The following is a 15583-nucleotide window of genomic DNA, read 5'->3' on the forward strand; positions in this document are numbered from 1 at the left end:
AATGGTTCACAGAGCACCACAGACACCACTCAGCCTGCTCAAGGAAATTTTCCTTTCTCCTGTCACTTCTAAAGCTTGGCTCTGTCCCACAAGCAAAATCCCAGCTCCTCCATGACACTGCCTACAAGATCTCGGTCACTACATTTCTCTTCTCTACCCAACTTGGGAGCATCAGGTATCCCCACCCCTGAGCGCTGCTCAGTTCCTCTCAGAGGAGGAGACATCTGCCCCTTCCCCCCAGTAATCCAGAATGCAGGAGGCAAACGGGTGCCCTCCTTGTCGCCTTCTTCGCACCTGCAAAAGCCACAGTAAGAGTACAACAGGCAGTACTCCTGCAGTGAGCTAAATGTTCACCACCCACACAAGCAGGGAAAAGGCAGGACATGGTTAACATGAGGAACAACTGAGGAGAGACGTGGATTTTTCTTTGAGACAATCCTTTTTGTTTACACACACTGTAGAAAAGTCAAGTTTTCTTGAGCATAGTTGTTTTTAAAAAACAGGAGGCATTTTCTTTGCTCAAAATTCAGAGGCACTCAACTGCACTAAGCATGAACATGCTTTCTGTATTTTATTAAGAAAGCTGCTTCTACTGCCACTATGACTAGTCGTATCTTACTGTCACCTTTCCCCAGTTACTCACTAGTTCTGCATGAACATGCAGATACACCCATCTACTGAAACAAAATGCAACAAAGCCTCTACCCAACTTTGGATCTGCTTAAACTGACTGTAAAGCCACATGTTACACTAGGAACTACATTTAAGTATTCTCAAGAAAATACAATCAAATAAAACAACAAAACTAGAAAAAAAATACAGCAAGTTCTATAAGAATGTTCTGGCAAGAACTTAATACATAATTTCTTTTCAGGTTACCTTTTGTTTTGCACTACATTTAAATACTGAAGAATGTTGGCAGGAAAAATACATGTTATTCTAGTGTTTCTTCAGGCACTGTAAGAGCCATTCTGCCACAAAACTTCTGCTGAGGTAGGCTCTGGTGACAGAACGCATTTAGAAACAATGGCCAGATGGTGGCACAGTAAATGCCCTTGCTTTGACGGGCTGTACATGTCTGTTAGAAATATTCCTTGTTCCATATGCATGTGGAGTATTAGACACATACACTCCTCACACAGAACAACCACCTCCCAAAACACGTCAGCAGAGTATTTACTACCAAATCCAGAAGGAGTTTGTGATTCTAACACTGTCCCCATTAATGAGAAAAATGTCACTATACAAAAGCTCTTCTTTTTTTCCCTCTTCTTATCAAATCATTCAAACAGCTGATAACTAGCTTTTATGGATTGGAGAGTCAGATAGAATTCTGAATCTATTATTTTACTAAAACCCCAGGGGTCAACTTATCACCTGAAAACCATTTTACATGGACAATTTGACTTTCATGTGGAGTGTCAGAACACACCCTAGATGGAAATCTAAAATAAATTATATGGAATACTGCCTTCTTTGTGCTGAAATTTATTGGTCCCATACTACAATAATTTTGAAAATTGTATTCCTTAAGCTACAGTGCTGAGATACTATTAACTGCTTGAACTGAAAGAGCAGGTCTGATAGGCTGCTATAAAGTCTATGAACAGAGACTAATTTCTATTGAACCACATGCTTATCTGAAGCTGTTTTCCACTATTCCAAGCTGCCAACTTTATTTTCTTTCAGAACACACTGCCCATTTTTTTACCATCATCCTCAGTATGCACTGTCACTTCAGTAAAACCATTCCAGAAGCCAAGAATGCGTCTAAGCTTCTGCTAATATGGTTGCCTGAGACAATCACACCCAAGAGAGAGAGAGATCCACTTGTATCTCTTGTCTTCCTAACAAAGTTTATTTTCCTCACTAAGCAAACCTCCAGTCTCCGAAATGCATCTTTGAGATATATCACAAGACAAGCAGATCTATTTCACGGCTGGCAATTTCTTAATCACTTCTACTGTCATACTTTTGAAATAAAATTATTTGATAATGTGCTGATGCTTTGGTCAATGCACCTTTTACATCTGTTAGTACAATTTTTAGAAACCAAACTGACCTCAGAGCCTAAAATCTTCATAATTGAGGAGATACTGAAAATGTAATGATCCAGCTGCTGGGTGACTATTCTTTGAGAAAAAATTTCCAACTAGACAGAAAAACCTTCTCTAGGCATAACACTTAAGACACAAGAATGGAGCTCTGGGATAAAAAGAAGTTTAATTCCTGTACCCAGGAACTCCAATAGCTAAAATATTACACCACAACCAGAAAAAAAAAATCAGGATCCTAGTAATAAACTGTACTGCCATACTTTCATTTAGATAAATTAACAGCCTTTACAAACTGAAAGAAATTGCTAAAAAAGGAAGTTCTGATCTGCACATCCAAGTTTCTAGATAGCACTACTTTCACTTTTTCTTTACTAGACAGTGTCAAGCTCTTGAAGAGGCATTCAGACTAATGACAATTCACTGTGGCAAATCAATCTCTCTTGTGCACTGAGCTGGAACAACTGGGGTAAAATAGATTATACAGATTATAGCATATATAGATTTAGCTTTGAAACACTTGCTTTTTGTTTTGGCCAAGCATCTCAGTTTGTCAATGGTGGCCTATGTCAAGGCAGAAATTTTAGAAGCATAAACTTAAGAAGATAACCTGAGGAAATTATTTGAGACAGTAAAAGTAACATCCATGTCTACTTTAGTTATATCCTACCATTTATTAAAGTGACTACAGCAAGTTAGCAGGACTTTTTCTGTCTCACCAAAACAATAGAATTCTCTCACATCATAGTACTGAAGATAAGGAAAAGTGCCAAGTTTGGAGGTTTCCACTTGTACTGATAAATATTCTGAGCACTTTTAAATGCTTAAACTGTTGAGATGTTTTAAAATCTATTTCTATAAATTATAGCTTAATTAACTCAAAAGAAGAAATTCATAATTTCATAGTGGGTACAATTGATAAAGCCTGAATCTAGCTGGAAGGGTGATCAGGTCTCAACATGCAGCAGCTTAAAAAAAGTTATACAAGCTGACCTTAATATGTGTGAATATCAGGTTTCCATTGTAGAAATATATTTTTCAATATCCTTGTCTGAGCAGAAATCATGTCATTTATATGCAAATCAGACTATATTCTGCAGCTTATTCTTCTGTGCTGAAGCCATGGGAATTATTTGCACTTAATAAAGCCTCATAAATAGCTTTTGCCTCTAAATGGGTGAGGGAACAGCAAATATATCGTAGCCATTTACAGTTACAAGCATCTTTTTATTTTGAAAGTTATATGCATCCTTTAATAGGAAGTTTCACAGTTACAAAAGAAACATTGTTTCATTTATATAAACAAAATACCCTTACAGCCTTCAAAACAGAATGTTTTGCCTTATTCCCTATGCTCAGCTATCTAAAACAGAAATTGCCATCTAGCATCAATCAGAAAGACAGTCTGTTTCATCGTTACAGGCTGGCTCCACACAGTATATGTTAAATACAGGAAGAAATTCCTAGTTATTCTATCGACTCTTATTATATTTAAAAGGGCATATACCTTCTTTATACAAAGTATGCCCACCCAGTATCATCTACTGCATTTCTGCCAAATGTTAACCCCTTTTTCACATGCCACCAATTAGATGTGCCCCTCAAGTCCTGGCACGTGGAAACCATCTATTTAGAAAGCACATGAGAACAGACTCAGGATTAGTCAAAGCACATCCCACAAGACGAGAATGCACATGTAATGTTTCACTGTGGTAGGTAACACACTAAAACTAACTGGGAAACAGGTCTAACTGGTATAAACTGCCTGAACGGGGTCTCTTGTTAAGAGCAGGAGATGCAGTGCAGACTACAAGTTAACAGTAGCACAGCTTTTCCTGTCACTTCACAACCAGAGGGAATCACAACAGTGATCAACACTGCCTAGAGAAAGGCAGTGAAAGGGCCCCAAGGGCCCCTATTGCTTACCAAGATGCAGCCCTTACCTCAGCCCATTCCACCTGAAACACCTGTTGAGAGAACATGGAGACCAAGAGATACAACAGTGGGAGAAAAGTGAAGGCTTAAACTGATACAATTTAATCTCACATGGGTTTCAAGAACAAATACAGAAGCATGGCTCAGCCAGGTTGACCCTTAGCTGAACAGTGGCAGCCAAAAAACCCCTGCCCTTTTTCTGATTGTTTTCAGTCAAGCTGAACTTCATCACTGAAAACATCATATGTGCCTCAGATAATTCTCATGTAAGTCTTCCATAAATTCAATGTGTTGTTAGCCTTTTGCTGGAAGTGAATTTTACCCTGATTAGTACTTTCTTTTCTATTTCATTGTTAAGCAAAGGAGCTAGGAAAAAAACAGGCATTCATGAATCTAATTTCAGGGATATAATTTAAAGATTCTGGCAGTAAAATGATTGACATGATACTGCTCTCTTGCTTCTACATAAAAAGCACAAGGGGCGACATAAAGAGCTAATGCCAGACATCCTCCCTTTTAGAAGAGTTACCACTGATACTGTCATAATGATGCCTCAGAGTGGTATCATTTGTGCTCTGCAGATTGACTGATTTTAACTATTTTGTGCATGTTGGTTTCATAAGGTGACTTCTGTTCACTCTTTATCATTATTCTGACTGCCTTTAAGAGGACCAACTTTTATACCTCACATAACTATTCTGTGAAGGTATATCTGAGTAAAACTACACCCAAATAACAAGAACCTGACCTGTCGCAACTGGTGTTAACAATTCCTGTAATGTTTAACTCATTAAAATCTTCAAATACATGAATAATAAGTCTACATAATTAAAACGTGTCCAAGACATGCTGCATACAATTAAAATTATGTCACAATACATTTACAGTGTTCTATATGCTATGAATGTACCTTAAACACAAATGTGTCTGGCAACATGTTTAAACACTATAGTTATTTTTCCACTAACAATTTTTGAAGATTGTGGGTTTTGAGTGAATATTGCATTTTCTTCAGGCACAGATATGGGTGACCTCAGTTTATATTTTGAAATCAGTATGTGTGATAGGACAAGAAAGCATATAAGGAAGTTGAAGTTAAATTAAAAGCAGGTATAAGCATGTATTTTTATTATGGAGAATAAGACAAATAAGATAGTAAAATCTGACTTCTTGTCACATTGAATTTTCTTTCACTATTCTATTATAGGAAACAGTATTTTTATAATGTAAATTTTATAGAATCATCCCCAGACTAAAGTCTGTGGCAGACTGCTGTATCCCCAGAGAATTACTTATACAATCCCACTGATTGAAACTCAAGCCACTCATTTAATGTTCCAACTCTATGCAGAATTAAAAGTAAGGATCATTTTAGGCTCTAACAACATTTTTATGTATTTTAATCTGTATTTTATTTATTGGTAGTAGCTTAGTGAAATTGTCTGATGTCATCCTGTGGAATTTAATTAGTCTGTTTTATCATCTCGGCAGCACCTGAGAGGAATCAGAGCCATCTTCTGCTGGTTTATTCACCTTAGGAAAGTTAGATCCTTATGTGGATAAAAGAACTAGGGCGTGTCATGTGCACAAGAAAGGCAATATTCAGTGAGCCCGGCTGTCAATTTGCAGCACACAAGGTTCTCCATGACAGCTGTGTGAGGCCACTGTCATCACAGGTGGTTTGGCGAGTCCCATCAGAGAGCAATTCAGCCCACTTATAATCTGAATTATCTTCTGACTACACAGGGAGTCCAGGTAAAGTGACTTAAGGTGATTTAGTTAAATGACTAAAATTACAGCTCTTCATAACTAAGTCTATCCTTACCTTCTGAGGCATGACCTGGGAGTTTGGTCCTCTGGTCGTTTGTATAGAGCATCTGTGGAGAAACACCACTGTGACTGCCTGGGAGCCATCTGCTTTCCATGGAAATCAGAAGATGGTGATGGGCAGAAGGTAAACTCTGCATTCTTAAATCTTGCCATGAACTGGGAGGTGACTAGGATGGGCATGCCTAGGACTGCTGGGCTAAACGTAGCAGCAGTACTGACTTACCTCAGTTTGGAAGATTGATTTTAAAAATTAATTCAGATTTGACTAGGTTTTTCTAATTCTGAAGTCAGCTTGCTCTTCCTGCCTGTATTTGTTTTGAAGTATAGTCACTGTGTATCTACAGTTAATTGTTACCATAGAGACCTGCTATGGGTATCACTTTTGATCTTTCAATTATTCTGATTCGAAAAATGAAACAATAACAAATACTACCATACAAAGTCATTCCTTTTCCTGAGATAGAGGGCACGTCTTCATGGAACTTCTAAAAGTGATTTAGATTTTAAAGAGTCATTCAGCTAATATGAATAATGAGGCAAAAAAAAGCCAAATAAAGCACTTATCTCTAAAAAAATGTTGTTGTACCAGAGGTTTGATATTAATGTAAAGATATTGCAGTATTGAAGTATTTACATTCCAGAATCTGTGAAATTTGTCAGCAGCAATAACACAATTTTGTAATATAGGATGCTGATTTTTTGTGGAAAACAGAGACCAGAAACAATCTTTTGAAACATCTGCATGAATCACCTTGAAAGTACCTAAATGCATTTGCTGTAATGTGTTTTGAGTATAGGATATTAAAGCCTTTTAAAAATCAAAAGGAAAAAATTTGAATACAGCACCAGAAAATTAATCAGCCTGAATCTTGAAGAAACCCAATAATTACTGAACTTGTGCACTGGGGAAAACCAAGAGGAAAATAAAATACATGCCTGCAAGGATAATTTTCTTTGAAGTAACAGTCTAAATATAACCTACTCCTATAAACTAAAAGCAAGTGATTATATTTAGACTATACAAAAAATGAAGCAAAAGCAGCAATAATGTCAATTACTTTGTAGACATTATATAAAATACTAAAATATTTCACAGAAAAATGAAAATACACCTTCAGTGTAGATACGGGGCCAAAAAACATCTTGAAAAGATACTTCCTTAGTACAGAAAAATAAACAGAAACTTATTCATTTTTACGAAGCCCTAAGCAGAACCAGCTTCTGCTATTCACTGCCTCACAGTTCAGAACCTTTAGAGGGAACTTCATGCAGACTAGCAGGGAGAAATGCAGCATCTACCACCTGAAGCATTCCCAGTTTGCAGGTGAGGCCTGAGCAACCAGCAGATAAGTGAAATTTTGTAAAGCTGCAAGTAGTATAATCACAAAGTTATATAAATGAAATAAATTATATAACCAAGATTATCTTGATTGTTTCCTTCCTCTCCTGTTTTCCAAATTTGAAGCTCAGCTTTGTGTTGCTGAGTAAAAACTTGTGTCAGACTTGAAGAAACTGAGGAACTGCTGAATTAGTTGTTGCAGGCTAAAACCCCAGGGAAAGGCAGGATACAAAGGTGATTAAAGAATGCTATGTAAATATGAACTATAAATTGAAAAAAAATGTTGTGCATTTCAAGCAGCAGGTGCTTAAATGTCAGCATCAAGTACCAGTTTAGATGCCTTAGAAGACCTGAAACATCTCCATGTGGGAGACCTGTGCTCCTCTGGCATGGTAGATTGAGCCAAGAGAAGATTCTCTGGGGCATCTAAAATGACATTTGTCACCCTGCATTCTTAAATCTTACCCTGACACAGAACTGGAAAGTGCACATGGCTAGGACTGCTGTAGTATAGTAATTCTGAGTTACATCAGTTTGGAAGCTTAATTTAACAAAACCATCAGACAAAAAGAGATCTGACATACTACAAACTTCCAGATGTAATAAAATACTTGAGTTGCAGGAAAGGGAGTAAGCTTGGGCCTGCTGGAATTTGCATAGTCAAAAACATATCGAGGGGTGAGTACTGAGGCTGCTTATGCTGGGCCAGCCTTTCATGTGCAGAAAGAGTTATACCAGACAGTAAGTCAAAGTGTAAGGAAACACTGGAGTCAAGTAAAATGTTTATTGGCTGATAAAATTACAGCCTAGTAGTGCAGCAAAATATGGTTGCACTACAAACAATGTTGCAAGAACAGACAGCTAATATTCCATGTTGTCATTTTAACATTTTAATGCCACATATTTTGAATAATTAACAGTAAAAATTAACATTCTCTTGGATTTCAGGCAATATTATATATTCTGCTAACTACTGAACTTGCAGGGCCTACTGTTCAAACACTAAAGCTTCAAGAAGATATCCAAATCCAATGCTTGGTGCCTAAATCTGTATTAGGACAATAAATATCCTTTTATTATTTATTATTATAAAAATCATTTTATGACCTTAGGTGTGAAAGTGAACAGTCAAACAGAGCTTTAGAATATTGTACAGACATTTAACAACTGGTTTGCTGAGATTCTGGAAGCACATTTGCTTGAAGTTGCACATTTTTATTAACAAGTTCATAGCACTGTCAAAAGGAACATCAAGTATCTAGAATAATTTACCATTCTATTACCTCTATTTGTAAATCTAATTATTTTACAGAATCAGTGCTATGAAAAATTCAGCATTAGAGAAACTGAAAGAAAAACCCAAAAAGCACTGGATTTCCAAGGAAAGTGTCTTTCATTCACTTAAAGAGCACTTGTGAAGCAGGGCACGTTACTACAAACATATTACTACAAATCCCTTACTTTTCCTAATGAGATTTAATGTTATCTATAAAAGCACCCTCAGTCTATGAACTTCTTCTTTGACACATTCCAATATTTTTCTTTATAATCCTGAAAACAGCAAGGTCAACAAACAAATATTTAAGTACTTTTCAAACTAAGATATTATACTAGAATTCTATAAATTAGACACCAGTTTTGTTATTATCTACTCTATGCAGCAATCCAGCTATTGGTAAATAGGTACACAACAGAAATCAAATTCTCCTAACTGAAGGCTTTACTCTGTAAAACTGCTTTTTTTCTCAGAACTTACAATGTAATTTGTTTATATGTTTTACAAAATGCCATCAAATATTCCAAGGAAGGGCTTGACATCACTGATTTCATCATCAAGAACATATCTAAAGAGTATTAAGGAAACAAACAAATTAGGTATAGCACATCAAAACCTATGAAAACAGGAACACTACATAAAGTATAGTAAAGAGATACCAAGACAAACAAAATAATTTTAAATAATTGCCTTTTCAAGAAAACGTAGTTCTTACTATTATTATGAAAATTAAACTTTTAAAAAATTAATGTAATAAATTAACACAATGCTTAGAGGTCTATATTCCATGAAGAACTAAGCACTTGAATGCTGAGGCAACAGTAGAATTTAACTGTTTATTACCTGGGATCCACTTCTTTTTCCTGTTCTTTTGTGAAAATAAAAAAATCCTCTTTCCTAGTGAATTTAGAAGAGTCTGAGATTATTTTTGAGACAGGAGAACACTGTATGTTTTTCAGCTCTTGAGAAGCATTTGAGTGATTTTTTTCTTGAACACTGAACTGCAACATGAAAGTTAAAGTGGATGTGGTTAAAACAACTACCAGAAAGAGAAACTGCCAGATTGTTGTAGAATGTAGTGCAGGTATTTAATTGATATTATGGTATTTGACAAGGACCAAGCATGTGATAAATATAATTATATATTGCATAGAAAACCTATCAAATTGAGTTCAAATAGTTTGGAAATCGTGCTATATAAAGTAAATGTGTGTCATATTTCTTTGTACTAGGAATATCACACTGAACACAGGATGCATGTGGGTTTGGACAACACAGGTTCAGAAATTCAGGATGCCCAAACTGATTCATAAGTCAGATACGGCAAATATATTTACATATTAAATACTCTAACAACAGAAAATTCTGTTATCAGTATATTTTTACTCACCAAAGTTATATTTCTACTCTGTACAGATAAATTCCCTTTTGATGTGCTATTGACCACAGAAACATCCGAGTTCTGAATATTGGTCTCATCATGTACTGTGCATGAACTGAAAATACCAAGTTGAATAATTTCAGTATTTTTACAGAAGTGCAAAACTATTTGCTTTTCAGTTCAGGATTTTCTACTTGTTTCCCCGCTAACTTAAATAAAAAACAAATAATATAATTCAACAACTCATACCTTTTAAATGTTGAAATTTCCCTCACTTTTATGAGTGAACAACTTTCTATACATTTAATTATACAGATACATGTGAAATACAGACAATATTTTAAACTGGTAAAATTCTAAAATAGTAATAAATTATATGACTCTTACTCTTGTGACATGGTATTTGTGGCTTTGCTTCTTGTATACTGGCAAAGGGGTTCACACTCATCTGCAATTTGAAGGCAGATATTTCCATGTTCCATTTAAGGATGAAAGTTTTAAAAACAGAGTTAAAAATCAGCCAAAATGCCTTGTAAAAATTTCACATTATATGACAAATAATAGTTTGAAAATTATTCAAATGTCTTAACACTTGAAATATTTCTTTTGCAGGTTTTGGTCTAATGTAAAGATAAGCACAGATATGGAGTCAGATAAAATAACAATTATGCAGTTGCAGACAATCAAAAAATTTTTAATTGTGACTTTCTCAACTCTCCCTTCTGTATTAGATTTGTCACAATATATGACATTTAAGATAGAGTAATAAACCTGGCAGTGAAGTCAATAAATCAAATATTTCAGGTAGTTCTATTCATTGTATACTATAATAATTTACTCTCAAGTAATGGGCTGTAGAATAATTTGTATGTAGGAAACAAAGAAGTTTGTTGAAATAACCTTACCTAATTCTCTACTGACAAAGTTACTAGCAAATACTAATTTGTCATCATCAATATCATCCCAAATATCATCTCTCATTTCAAAGTCCAAAGCATCTGAAAAACAAGATCTGCTTTTATCCGTATCAGTAAACTTAAAATAACATTAAACATTTTTAGCATTTCTGTATGCCATTGTCTCTTGGCTCTTCTCACTCACAAAACACTTGGTGTCATTTTCAAGCTGGCTGAGGGTGCACTTGATCCCACTGTCCACCTTGCTGACAAAAATGTTAAAATTATGCAGTATAGCTGCCAACACTTAAGGCAGTATGAACTAAAGAACTGTCAATTCATTTCAGCACCGTGTTTCTTGTATGTCTGAGTACGATCTAAACACTGGAGCTGCAACTTATCAGCCAAATTAATCAAAGTCTGACTTACATCAATCTACTGTCACCAAATACAAAAAGGCATGCAGTGAGGAGAACATCATAGTAATATACTGATAATGAAGACTGATCATTTAATACCAAATGCAAAAACACCTGTGACCTTCTAGGGGGAAGAGAAACAGAAAGAGGAATTTTGCCAACTGCCAAAAAAAAGCTCATGTTTCATTAACTTCTTTCATCAAAAACAAACAAACAAAAAGTATACATATGGGGTAAAATGCATCTTGTATTACAACTGGCTTCAGAGGAAATATATACTTTCTGAAAGGTATTATTGTAACGTATAGGCTTGGACCTTTATATATTTAAGCATTTTCTTTTAAACATTTAAATGTTTAGCTCTACATTAGAAATTCTTGCAGATACCAGAATGAAGGCCAATTAAGGCCAGTATAATTCCCCATACAGTCAGTGTTCTACAATGCTATACTGGTTGCTGTAGTGATTTCAGCAAGTTTGAGTTCAGATAAAACAGTGAAAATTGTAATTTCAAACATTAGCAATAACTTACTACTCTTTCCATAATTCCAGGGTTGCATTTGTTTCTGAGATACTCCTAAGCTATTAACATTATCTGCCTGGTGCACTGAAGGTGATAAAGACAACTGTTTATTGCTAGACCTATTAAAAAAAGAAATAAAAAAATCAGTGACAAAACATTTGCAGAAAGGTGCAAAATAATTTTATTCACACAAAAAATTCTAATAGTTACAACTAAGTATACCGTCTAAAATAAGACAGATTTCCTTTTTATTACTTATATTAATCAGTACCTTGGCAGTGCTGGCAACGAAGATTTAGGTGTAAAACTAAATTGTTTGAGATCCACATTTTGAGCTTGATTTAACATCTGCATCTAAAGAAAGCAGAATATTTTAACTTTTAAGATACAAACATATTGAGAACTGTTATTTTTTTACCAAGTTTAATGACATCATTAATACTGTATCAAGTTAGTATAATATTTAAATATCCTATATAAAACCTTTCTGGCATCTGCTTATATAACGTAATCAGTTAAAAAGGTTTGAATTATGAGCTTCTGGTGGAGCTATCCAAGCACCCTGGCAAAGCCAGACTGGTTAACTCTCATCTGTATTAGCTATAGGCTAAATAACCCTGTATTGCAAACAAACAAGTAAATAAAACTCTGAGGAGGAAATAAAACCCTCAAATGTCATTCTTGCTGCAGAAAGACCTAGTTTAACACTACGTTCAAAGGGATGAAGTGCAAGCCATGAAATCTTTCACAGGTTAAAAACTAATATGGATGGGTTTCTTATGAAAGTGGATCTACCTGCCAGTGAAAGAGCTCTTAGTAGCATGACTCGAATAAATACCACTATTTGTTTCATTCAGGTCATATTGTGTCAAAACTAAGTCACTGTACAGTACCTTTCAACAATGTCTTTGAACCTCACTCGCCACAATCTATCAAACATCATAAGAGGAAAAACAGAGTACATGCACAAAAGTGGACCCTTGGAACTATTCCAAACAGCAGCAGAACCTCTTAGAGATTCCTGAACCTTTGTTGTTATTTGCTTTTTGCACTCCATGCAGAGAAGACAAATCTGAATGTTCATACTTAGTTATAAAATTCTATCTGCAAACAATACATACAAATACATAACATATTAAAATAAATATATTAAATAGCTGACTGTATTCAAATGAACCTTTAGCCGCTTTACTGGGGGTATAGATGAAATTGAGTTCCTGCTCCTTAAGTCAGCTAGGTACACAGAAAACTGTGTGTCACCATTCATCTGTGATTTTGGAGGTACTCCAGTTTTACCTGAGAAAATGACATAAAATAATCTTCAGATTAGTTTATTACAGATAAATCCTAATTCTTTTCAAATCAATGGAAACTTTGCCACTAAGCTTAGTATCTTCTCTTAGAAGATTCTAAAAGATATAACATGCTGATTAAATGCTTTAACACACCAATATTCAAATAAAAGTGTAACAAGCTTGACATTGTTCTTAAAGCATATGCTAGATGGTCTGAAAAATATTCTTAATCACTGTAGTGCCTATAAAAGTGTTACTGACAAGGCTTTCTATAACTGCTTTTGTGGCTGCATCATAGCAACAACTCCGGTCTGATTCTCTTGCTTGTGCTGCTTCTGTTGATGTAGCCATTGGTATGAAGGAAGATATTCTAAATCATATTTGTCCCAAAATATCAGAAATGGTAGATTTAATGACACTCACAGCAGTCATGCCCACACACATCTTTATTTTTACACCGATGGTTGCATTCTCTGTTTCCATATTTCTTGTAAGCAATCTCTTGTTTAGATCTGCCTCCTAGACAAATACAGAAATTCAAACAGTAATATTAGATATCAAATACCCATGATTTTTCTTACTTTCAAAATCATCAAAGGATTGCACTGTAGTAGTACGTGACAAGCAGAAACAGCATGGATAAATAAGGATCTAGGTCTCTACTGACAGCAAAATTCAATTTTCTGTTGACTTTGGAATTAGCCAGATATTGTGGTCTGACCATTTACCTGTATCTACTTTTGCTGCTGGCAGACTTTGTGGTGAGCCACAACATACATCAAGTCTAGACTCAGCTTTCAGTTTTCGATTTGTAGCCACCTTACGTCCCTCTGTTTTCGGTGTTAAGTAAAAGGCTGTATATGTTTGCTGTATATCAAAGCCAACTTTGAACAAAAAAAAGACAAAAATATTTAAAACTACACTAAACTGTTTCTAAACTACTGATTACCTTCAGTTTTCTAAAGTGTTTAAGAAAACATAAATGTTATTCAAAGGTCACGGAAATTTGTTAAGATAATGTCCCATTAAAAGCACACTTTTCATATGAACAGATTCTTTATGACTGAGATTAAAAATGCTAAATATTTTCAGAATGTTATAGACAGTTACTAGAAGAACAAAAAATTAGTCCCTTTTACTGAATGTTTTGTACTGTTTTAAAACTACATTTATCTGTGGCTTTGCAGTGAGAATATAATTTTAATTTTTAAGATGTACTACAGTCTGTGCTCAGTAACAGCAGCAGCTCTGTATTGGCAAAAGCATAAAATGAGTATAGTTGACAGTACTTTTGAAATTGAATGCTAACAATGGTTCTGTTTCTAATTAAACCAAGATTCATATGAGACTGAGAGACACCCTTTGTAAAGAGATTATTTTTGTCTTTTGTTAGGGAAATAAAATTTCCTGGAAATATTGCTGGAAAACTGGATAGGCTTTTAAAAAATGTGAGGTGTCCTTCAAGCCTGAAACAGAAGCAGACTTCAAAATAACTAGAGAATAGAAAGATCTGGTTTTAGTCTAATTTCTAGTTTCAGAGAAATTAACTGTTGTGTTTAGTTTTACTGAACTCAGTACAATGTGTAGATAACCAAGTAGCAATAAAAGGACAAACTTTCTTCATTTCTGTTTGGTTAGCAAAAGCTTTTTTTCCAGAGCCACAGGTTTAGCCACAGAAATATAGATTATTCCAGGCTTATTATTGTAATAATCTCAATATTCAATGTTTAACATGGAAGCATCAACTCCAGTTAAGCTAGCACACAGCAATCTTCTTTACAGGTGGGGTATGATGACAGAATTTAATAGAGCCAGTCTATTTTTAAATTGTATTTTAAAGTTATGTGTTTCAAGGTCATAACAGTCTCTCCTCATCTGCTGCTATAATTCCAATTGTTTGAAAATTGACACTGAGGGAACACTGTTTAAATCTGCACAAGATTTTCAACTGTAGAAGTTTCTTGCTACTGAAGTGGAGATGAATCCATATCTAATACCTCTTTACCACTATGCAAAATGTAACCATTCACAAAGACATAAATAAATTTATCAGCTTGACAGGTTATCCAAACTGAAAGTTAACTCACTTGAAGGCGAAGGACAAAAGAAATCCTAATCTCTACCAACGGGGCAAAATAATGTCTCCTAGTAACAATTTTGATGTTTCCCGTTTCCTTAGTATGGTAGTAAATGAAATAAACAGGTAAGTAATTAGGACTGGCAGTATGCAACCCAGTAAAACACGTGATAGAGTTTTGTTTCCAGACCAGCTCATTTTATTATATTTTTGGCTTGATATAAAGTGTTTTAATAATTTATTCAGAATTCTTATGCAGTTGTTTTTTTAATTCAAAGCATACTGCAACCTACCATAATCAGAACTAATTAAATTTAGACTAATGTCTTCTGATTTAAAAGCTCTTTTCACTTCAATTTTCTTTGTCCAATTTCCATTTTTCAGTAGCACAGAATCCCTGTAAGGCATCAGTAAAGTTTTGTTAGACACAGACAATGAAAGCAAGACTGTAAACTACAGTATCTGTAACAGGTGAGAGAGTCTGTATTTGGCCTTAGTTCTTTGGGTTTGCTTAATGAGTGGTCTAAGAATAACCTTCCAATAATATATGATTTATGG

General features: G+C 34.9%; 1 protein-coding gene across 9 annotated transcripts in view; it reads right to left on the reverse strand.

Annotated features, from left to right (window-relative positions):
- Window positions 1–7923: 7923 nt before the first annotated feature.
- The window catches only part of HFM1 (helicase for meiosis 1), a 34909-nt gene continuing 27249 nt past the window's right edge, over window positions 7924–15583 (reverse strand). For 7 of the 9 annotated variants that reach the window (XM_032696450.1, XM_032696452.1, XM_032696448.1 and 4 more), the window contains 11 exons: window positions 15319–15422; window positions 13677–13832; window positions 13372–13467; window positions 12831–12949; window positions 11925–12007; window positions 11663–11772; window positions 10721–10813; window positions 10203–10293; window positions 9825–9930; window positions 9278–9435; window positions 7924–9002 (listed from right to left, as the gene is read on the reverse strand). In XM_032696450.1, coding sequence (XP_032552341.1) covers window positions 8936–9002; window positions 9278–9435; window positions 9825–9930; window positions 10203–10293; window positions 10721–10813; window positions 11663–11772; window positions 11925–12007; window positions 12831–12949; window positions 13372–13467; window positions 13677–13832; window positions 15319–15422 — 1183 coding nt within the window. In that variant the 3' untranslated portion in view covers window positions 7924–8935. The remainder of the gene's footprint in view (window positions 9003–9277; window positions 9436–9824; window positions 9931–10202; window positions 10294–10720; window positions 10814–11662; window positions 11773–11924; window positions 12008–12830; window positions 12950–13371; window positions 13468–13676; window positions 13833–15318; window positions 15423–15583) is intronic. The other 2 variants (XM_032696449.1, XM_032696451.1) reach the window with 2 other exon arrangements.

The sequence above is a fragment of the Chiroxiphia lanceolata genome, chromosome 9 (assembly GCF_009829145.1).
Source record: "Chiroxiphia lanceolata isolate bChiLan1 chromosome 9, bChiLan1.pri, whole genome shotgun sequence".
Taxonomy (NCBI): domain Eukaryota; kingdom Metazoa; phylum Chordata; class Aves; order Passeriformes; family Pipridae; genus Chiroxiphia; species Chiroxiphia lanceolata.